General features: G+C 36.1%; 2 protein-coding genes across 2 annotated transcripts; both read right to left on the minus strand.

The window, feature by feature from the left end:
* Positions 1–7,361: 7,361 nt before the first annotated feature.
* LOC111365531 lies at positions 7,362–7,922 on the minus strand. Its single transcript, XM_022986086.1, has one exon. The coding sequence runs from the start codon at positions 7,920–7,922 to the stop codon at positions 7,362–7,364; it is 561 nt and encodes a 186-aa protein (XP_022841854.1).
* Positions 7,923–7,970: 48 nt separating this feature from the next.
* On the minus strand, positions 7,971–9,364 carry LOC111365532. The gene is made up of 2 exons (XM_022986088.1): positions 8,522–9,364; positions 7,971–8,474 (listed from the first exon to the last, which is right to left on the minus strand). The coding sequence occupies exons 1-2, from the start codon at positions 9,362–9,364 to the stop codon at positions 7,971–7,973; spliced, it is 1,347 nt and encodes a 448-aa protein (XP_022841856.1).
* Between the last annotated feature and the right edge of the window lie 71 nt (positions 9,365–9,435).

Consider the following 9,435-nt stretch of genomic DNA (forward strand, 5'->3'; position numbering starts at 1 on the left):
TCATCGAGGTTTGCATCTGGTTGAAGGCAGAGAAGAAGAGTATGGGGATCCCATCGTTGAAAGACATGTGTCTTTAAATGAGATAAGAGTTATCTTGAATGAGCAACGGGAGGCATTTGAGAGCAAGATGGGGGATTTGAGGAAAGAAATAAACACAAGATTCGCTAGTCTCCAAAATGATCTGGGAGGTCATGTGTGTGGTTTGAGAAATCATGTCACTGATGAGATGAATGTTCTTCGACGAAGGTTTGATGAAGTTGCTACAGAAATTGAACAACACAATGTTGGTGCTGAGTATGGTGGATTTGGTCATGATGATCGCAGTGGAGACGAGCCTCGACATGATGTTTTCATTCCCAATATTTTTGCAGACAGACAGGATGTCGAAGAGGCAACTGAACCAGTTGTTTGCAATATCCCTGATGTGTCCATAACGTCAGGAGGTGGGGTTGGAGTACTTGGGTCAGTATATGTTGCTTGTGATATTGTGAAAGAGGCACCAGCCGTTGTACCTACAGTTGGTATGACCATTGATGATCAACTGGTTCATGATAGCATCGTTTCTGGACCTTCGATGGCAGCTGATCCACCTACACGTAGACCTCGATCGTTGAGGCTGAAGAAGGCTAGTGTAAACACAAAAACGCCATACACACGATCTGGTCGCAAGAGGGGTAAGAGGAATGCGTAGAATTTAGAGGTTTACCTATGTTGATTTATATGGTGGTTTTTCAATATGTATTTTGGTTTATGTCGTGGTACGAAAAATGTATTTTGGTTTAGACAGTGGTTTGCATATTTTTATTTATATGGTGGTATGTAATATTTTGTAGATGTAAACTGGTGGTTGAAAATAGTTTATAACTTTATTATCTCATATAATGGAGTAGGAGATGTCAATGTTCTAATGAAATGTGGAGAAATCCTATACTTTAGTTGAAATGTCGTTCTATACAAATGTACTGTCAAGTGTCCAGATTAGCAGACATTTAATGTCGAGAACTACACGTCAAATGTCAAGAAATGAGTGAAATGTCAAGAAATATATTGTTTCAATATAAATGTTAACGTCCCTTATATTTTTGTTTTCAATAATATGTGAATATATGTGTCATTTTGTGTGATCATGTATGTGGAAATAAAATAAATTTTGTGCTACTTAGCAGTTAGTGAGGAAAAATTGATTAACTCGATCAGTTTTAATAAATTAAAGAAAATCGAACATTTTTTTTTAATATAAATTTGAATTGTACAAAACGTTAATATTTTTTTTTTTTGTGAATATAAAATTTGAATGGAACAAAATGAATTAAAAAGAAATTTATAATTTGTCAAATTACAACACAAGAAAGTTTAAAGAAACCACTGATATATATATATGGAAACAAAGGGAAAGATAGTGAAGGAGGGTCCCCAAAATAGAGTGAGAACTAGAACAGGAAAATTTGCTTATGATCAATTATTGTAACACAACAAAATGCTTATGAAATTTACTTTTTCTTGTTCACTCATTATCCTCACATTCACTCTCCCATCCACACATTTACCTACATCACATTCACTCACTCTTCACACATTTTAATTAATTTTAGCTACTTCTCATTCGCTCCCCCATCCACACATTTAGCTACAATTATTTGTCACATTCACTCAATCTCCTTCACTCACTCTCTTCACATTTTAATTCAAGTTTCATTCTCACATTCATTTAGCCGGAAATGTTTTCCACATTGGCTCAAAAAAGAAGCTAATTTGATCAGAAAAGGTAAGTAATTCAAAATTTGTATTTAATATTTGTGCTACTTAGCAGTTAGTTGAATATCTTGAAAGAAAAATATTTTTCAACTACAATTTACTCGAAAAAACTTGATCTCCGTGTCACGGAGATCGTTTCTCCGTGACACAGAGAAAGCTGCTCTCCGTGACAGGAGTGTCACGGAGCAACTCTCTAGCAGAATTCCTCTTTTTTTTGTAATATGAGAGTGTCACGGAGCAGCTTGCTCCGTGACACTCTCTAGCAGAATTTTTTTATTTTTTATTTATTTTATTTTATTTTTTGTAATATGAATATTATTATTAAGTACTAGCAGAATATTTTATTTTATTATTTTATTTTTATTTTTTTATTAAGAGTGACACTCTCTTGCAGAAACTATTTTATTTTATTTTATTTTTTAGAGAGTGTCACGGAGCAGCTGGAGCGGCTGCTCCGTGACACTCTCTTGCAGAATTTTTTTTTTTTTTTTAGAAAAATATGAGAGTGTCACGAAGTAGCTTGCTCCATGACACTATCTAGCAGAATTTTTTTTTTAATATGTTTTATAAACAAAAATATCACATTTTGTTTAAAATATTAATTTTTTATTTTAATTTTGTTTGGTATAAAGACGTGAAAAAAATTATATTTGTTTGAAAATATTAATTCTTAAATAATTAATTGTACAATTAACAGTAATTTTTTTTACTATAATAGATGTGTACAATCAAATGAAAATATAAATTCTTGAAAAACTTATTACAGTTCCTTAAAAATATTAATTCTTGTATAATTGATGCAGATGTCTTTGGAATATGTTCTCTCTCCAGAACAATGATTTTCTGCTACCATCCTTCAGTATCCAAATCGTCAATACGTTCAAGATTTTATAAATTTCATAGATGCAAATCAACAATGTTATTTGATGTGTAGTAATTTTTATGGATTTATATATGGAGCTGTTTTCAAAGGAGACGAAGAACAATTTACTAGCAAGTTGGTACATGAATTTATAATGAGACTTGTGCATTGTGGCAAAAACAATGAAGTTTGGGTACGGTTAGATGACCATCTTGCTAGGTTTGGCTTGCAAGAATTTTGCCTCATTACTGGACTACCTTGCCATGAACTATCCGTAGAAATTGATTATAATAACCATCGTCTTAGAAATCAATACTTCAATGGCACAAAAAAATTAGCAATAGGATGCTTTTTGAAACTTTCCATATGTGTGAAGATACAGAAGATAAATTTAAGTTGGGATTAGTTATGTTGGTTGAGTGTGTGTTGAAACCGACTTCACGACAAGTTGATTATAGAACTCTGGGCATGGTTGAACATCTGGATGAATTCCTTACATATCCGTGGGACCGAATAGCGTATTTCGTTTTGTTAAATTCTTTGAAAGAGTCACAATTGGAAAGAATAATAAGGATGCAACAGAATGGACAGACAGAATGTAAGTATGCATTACAAGGTTATCTACTCGCATTTCAAGTATTATGTTCCTATTCTAATTACTTACGTATTATGTATAATTTCTTTGTACAGAGAATAAAATTTATACATCACATTTCTTTTTTTTTACGTTGCAGTATTGGATATATGAAGCGTTCTCACAAATTGGACAAAAGTTTGGTCGCCGTAAACACAGAACGGTGCAGATTCCACGAATCTATAATTGGAGGCCTAATACTATACTGAAGGAATCGGTTGTTAAGCAATTTTTGGATACTCAAGATGTATGAATTTTTTATTTTCAACGTACAATGACATTCGCATTTTATTATTAATAAGTTCAATTAAACAAATGGATTCTGATAGTTTGTTATGATTACAGATCGAAGTCATTGCAGTATTGCAGCCTACAGAGGAAGAATTACAAACACCTTGGTACACAAATCTTTCTCTGCCGGCTGACGATGAACATAATATATTAGATGCCATTGTCACTGGAGAAGTAGATAATGTAGTACCACAAATACCGGATAACATTCGTGTGCAAGAAACGACTAGTCGTGGCACATCGAGAACTTCAACTGGAGTTGGGCCTAGTTCTGCTTCTGGTGCCTCCAGATATGTAACTGAAGATCGAATGGAAGAAATGTTGGGTATGTACAGGCAACATACGATATCAGATGTATCCAATCTGTGTGGCAACTTGAAGGCAAAATTTGTTGAAGAATCCAGAGCCCTGAACCAGGATATCCTTGAAAGCCAAAAGCAACTGTTCGAACAACATAACAAATCGATGCAAGATTACGTGCTATATGGTATGTAGTCATACATGGGTAATTCTCTATCAAATATGTTTAGCACTCATATGGCCCAGGAATCGCAACAACAAGAAGCCCATTATTAGGCGATTCTTCAAAAACAAGAAGAATTATTCCAGCAGCAACAGGAGCACATACAGTCTTATATTGATATAAGTTTATGTTCTGTCAGATCTTACATTGACGAAAAGAATGAGAATATGCTAAACAGATTATCTAACTGGGAATCTAACATGGAAGCCATTATAGGTTCCATGCAGCAGGATGTTCCTCTCCATGCAAGTCCAACTCCTACTGTTCAACCGCATGAGACATCAACGTCTCAACGAGCAGAAAGTGTTGACATGCGGAGAAGAGAAAGGGAAAAGAAAATACACACAGGCTTCATCATCCACAGGCCGTCCCTTAGAAGACTACGACATGAACAAGTACAAAGACATTAGGAATTGGATATCGAGAAATCAATCTGGGTAACAAATGTAACTCATTCTGAATAGTCAGAATGCTACACATTATTATATCTATGTGAAAAATTATTTGACAATAATTTAAATTATGTTATACAGTGCATATTTGGACGATGGCCGTGGCAATGTCTATGGAAGAGACATGCTAAAAAGTTTAATGGATCCGACGAAGGATCTGAATATTGCAGTGAGTGAAGGTTTGCAATCACAATAAATTTAATTTCGTAGTTAATATGTATAATATATGTTACATATATTTATTGCATTAGCATATTGAGCTGGAACTGAAGTTATTGAGGCAGCGTATGAATGAAGATTGTACTCTCGTCAATAAAAAATATGCAATTTTGGATTTTCAATTTGAAGAGGAGTGTTGTCAGCAAATGAGGTGGCACATGGAATATAACCAGACAGGTGAATCAGATGGAACTCGCCTACAAGACTATGTCAACGGTACATTGCCTGTAGCTGGTCGTTCGTGGATGGGATGCAAGTATTTATTAATTCCAAGTGCATATCCAGGCAATGAATGTTATCTGTTTCTGGTCAATATTGGTGAATGGAAATTCTACATATATGACTGCAGCAATAATATTCACACACCTGATGCAATCAAGGCTCACGCAGAAGCAACATGCACAGTCGTTCAAACATTATTGCAGTGTGAAACTCTGTCTACCAGACGAGATATAAAGAAACATATAAATGATCCAATGAAGATGGAGATTATACCTTATCTACTGTGTGCGAACAATGGGTGAGCATTTCAACTCTTGTTATTTACTACCGTAGTTAATCTATTGTATATACTAATTCGACTAACGAAAAATCATTTATTGTACAGGCCAAATTGCATAATGTTTGTACTCAAGTATATAGAATGCTTCATTCTCGGGCATCCAATAGAATCAGTTTCAGCAGAGAGAATGTCAATATACAGAAGAAAGATTACGGTCGATTTTTTGAATAACGAATACTTTCTTTATCCCCGATAGTGAAACAGTTGTCGTGGCTTAGCTGTACTTTGCTTGTGTAACTGTTGATGATCAGCCGGTTCATGATACCGCCTTTTGCAATATGTATTTTGCTTTATGTGGTGGTACATAACATGAATTTTGGTTTTATGTGGTGGCACGTAAAATGTATTTTGGTTTACACAGTGGTTTGCATATTTCGATTTATATGGTGGTATGTAATATGTTCTCGAAGTGTCATTCTAGACAAATGAAATATCAAGTGTCGAGATTCACAGCTATGTAATGTCGAGAACGACATATCAAACGTCCGAAAATCGAAGAAATGTAGAGAAATATCGTATTTTGGTCCAAGTGTCGTTCTAGACATTCATAATGTCAAGTGTCGAGATTAACAGCTATTTAATGTCGATAACGACATTACAAATGTCGAGAAGGCATCAAATATCAACATAAATATGATCCAACCAAATTTAACTAAGAGTGAAGGCAACCAAATGGTGTATTAACTGCGAAGACTGTAGCAAGCAGCTTTATAATTACTATAGCAGTTAAAGTTGGTATGCCAAGCACAAGTACGTTCTCAACCATATTGATGTGAAAAAAAGTTGTAAAATAATCACCATCAATGACTTCAATCATATTGGTTGGTAAGATATCTTATTGTGCATTCAACGGACAAGTGTTTCTCCAGTATAAAATGTTGAACTTTACTTATATATGTACATACGAGAATTTAACAAAGTCATAGCACTAGCTAGTTTTTCCATTGATTATGTCTTCATTAACTCAACATACTCCTGTTCTTGATGTTACTATCACTTTCGACCCCCCTGGGTCGTCCGTAGACAACCCGATCATCATTGACTCGGACTCGGATAATGAAAGCAATATTTTTGTTCCATATGTTCGTCAACCTTCGAACCACCATCGTAGGGTTTGCCTTCAACCAATCCATTTTCCGAATCTAATCGACGAAATTGAACCAATTCAAGTTCATCGTGAGATCGTCCCAGTACCGGTCCAACCGGAAGCACATCATGTGTTGTTGGATGAAAATGTTGGAGCAATTCCCGTCGAAAATGAAGATGTGATCATCATAAGCTCCGACGAGGAGTACGACAGTGATATGTCCTCTTTGTCCGTCGTGGAGGATATGTAGAAGATGCAGTCATCGTAAGTGAAATGTTTACGTACATATAGTAGTGCTATAAAATCCATATAGGTGATGGATAATTTTTTGGGTGATTACCATTTTGTATAATAGTTGTCTACGATATGTATTGGAGTTATGGCTTCCTTTTGTTGTGATTACCATTTTGTCTGCTCCAATGACTTAGGAGAACGAGTCATTCATAGGTTGCTTTTGTATCCATTACCACATTGTGTCTACAATGATTAAGAAAATCCCAGTGATAAAATAGATATGTACTTATTCACTTATATGATGAACAAAATGATATCGTAGTGAAATGTTTATAAGAATATATGTAAGCACCATTTCCCTTGTTGGTAGTTATACCCCAAACTTGGCCTCTCTTGTTTGTATCCAGTATGACATTCAAAAATGAAGTCCATACGAATTTTCCTATTTGTGCGCTATAAAATTTTGAACGACTAGAATAATATAAGAGAAAAATCACAAAAAATGGGAGGAATCCGTATAAAGGATTCAAAATATATTACAAACTTAATTTTACAACAAACAATTGCAAATAAGTGATATCAAGAGAGAACGAAGAAAGAAACAGAAAGAAGTAGAATTCAAAAATATATTCAACAACATTTAAAATAAGAGGTAGAAAGCAAGTAATACAAAAGAAAAAAATTCAAAACATTGATAATTCATGTTATCATGGCATTTGACGATCAGAATACACAATGTCATTCAAGTATACGTGTCACTTAAAGATGTCGAATTCTGACATGTTTGCCTGTTATGTCCAGAACCCCCACATCGGCCGCATTTTCGTCTCAACGTCGACCTTTCAGTTCTTGACTGTTGACCTTGGGTAGGAGGTCGACCTGGTGCTCTACGTATATTCGGGGGCAAAACTTCGACGGAACGAATAGACTGAGGAACAACCCAATCTGACTGTCGGCCAACGGGGTAAAGAATTTCATTGTACGCAGCTCGCCAATATTCTGTGGTGTAGTAAGAGGAGCACAAATCATACAATGATTTTTCTTTTGCGCAAGCAGCTCGGGATGCATGTAAACATGGGATTTGTCGCATCTGAAACTCTCGACATGAACATGTGTTACCTATAAGGTCGACAGTACAAAGTTCGGTAGCTATACCTACCTCAAAAACGAGTTCGTCCAAATTTCGTACTGGTAAAGTTGCATCGGCGTCAAATGATTTTCTCAATTCATCATCAATTTTTGGTGTCACAGTCGTACTACATTTCGTGGATGCACTTTTTCTCTCGTAGAACCATCGTTGCATCAATGACGTAATATTTTCGATTAACGAGGTTATAGGGAAACTTCTTTGTCACATTAGGACTGAATTCAATGACTCCGCAATGTTATTCGTCATAACGTTGTACCGATTACCAACAAAATGTGCCCGTGACCAGGTGGATATACCGGCACGTTCCAAGTAAGATGCCATTGACGGTCGAATGGTTCTTATATGTGTCATAAACTGATCAAATTCCGATACGCGGTATGCTAGGGCTGCCCGCTTGAATAAGAAGATGACATTGCTACTGCTATACCTTGCAATAAGATTTTTCTCGATATGCCAGATGCAAGCACCGTGGTGAGAAAGTGGGAACAACCTCGTAATTGCCCACTTAATACTCTTCTTCCTGTCCGACACAAACACTAGCTGATTTGAATCATCAATGACATCTTTCAACTTTGCAAAGAACCAATACCACGATGCATTTGTTTCCCCATCGACAACACTCCACGCAAGAGGATATATTTGTAGGTTAGCATCTTGCGCTGCAGCTACTAGTAGTGTTCCCTTATATTGGCCCTTCAATGACTTCTATCAACACAAATTACTGGCCTCATGTATTCTCGAAAACCACGTACACTAGGCCCGAACGCTAAGAAGAAGTACAAGAACCTATTATTCGAGTCGAGTTCAATGTGTGCAATAGTTCCTGGATTTTTCTCGGTTAACATGTGACAATATGATGGCAATTTCTGGAAACTTTCTTCGGGTGTACCACGAAGAAATCGAAGTCCCTTCTCTTTAGCCCTCCATGCTTTGTTGTAGGTAATCCGTACACCAAACTCACATTCCATATCTCCAATAATACCCGCAGGAACGTATGATTGGTTTGCATCGTCCAACCTTCGCATTATGTGATGCCCAATTATTGCACTCGTTGCGTAAATTTGTGCATTTCGTCGAACGTCTAGAGAACATGTGTGCTTAGGTATGTACTCTCGAATCGTAAAGATTTCTGAAGTTTTTATCTTAGAAGCTCGTACTAGCCAATGGCATGTAGTATCGACACAATACACAGTAAGAGATCTAGGATTCGACTTTTTAACCTTGAAATGAAACTTCTCTTTCAAAGTCTTAAGTTGAAGCCTTGTGTATAACTGTCGTTTGCTAAAGAATATCTTATTCTCCACAATGTCCTCTTCATCAATCGACTCAATTGCATTTCGAATAAACAAATTGCCTTCACCTAAACTTTCATCCACATTATCAATCGTTTGTGGCTCTTGTAGTTCGCACATACCGACTTCATCGCGTCCACATAATGCATCTTCTATTGGTGACAAATGCTCAACTCCGACATGCAGTTCGTGCTCTCCAGCATTATATTCATCTGCAATTACACACAACGCCACTTCTGTGTGAACAGACATAAACCATTGCAAATCCTCATCGTCGGCTACATCAGCTGGGGGTATATTCATGTTTGGAACTGTAAATTTCAATTGAATTCGGAACTTCATTCTATCAACATTCAGCTTCTCGAATAATTTAT

This window comes from Olea europaea, chromosome 17, assembly GCF_002742605.1.
Source record: "Olea europaea var. sylvestris chromosome 17, O_europaea_v1, whole genome shotgun sequence".
Taxonomy (NCBI): domain Eukaryota; kingdom Viridiplantae; phylum Streptophyta; class Magnoliopsida; order Lamiales; family Oleaceae; genus Olea; species Olea europaea.

Excerpts from the sequence above, each read along its gene's own strand:
- LOC111365531 (XM_022986086.1), bottom strand. The coding sequence starts at position 7,922 with ATGCAACGATGGTTCTACGAGAGAAAAAGTGCATCCACGAAATGTAGT.
- LOC111365532 (XM_022986088.1), bottom strand. The coding sequence starts at position 9,364 with ATGAATATACCCCCAGCTGATGTAGCCGACGATGAGGATTTGCAATGG. Across the intron at positions 8,475-8,521 it reads TCTTAGCGTTCGGGCCTAGT|AAGTCATTGAAGGGCCAATA; the intron begins GTACGTGGTTTT and ends TTGTGTTGATAG.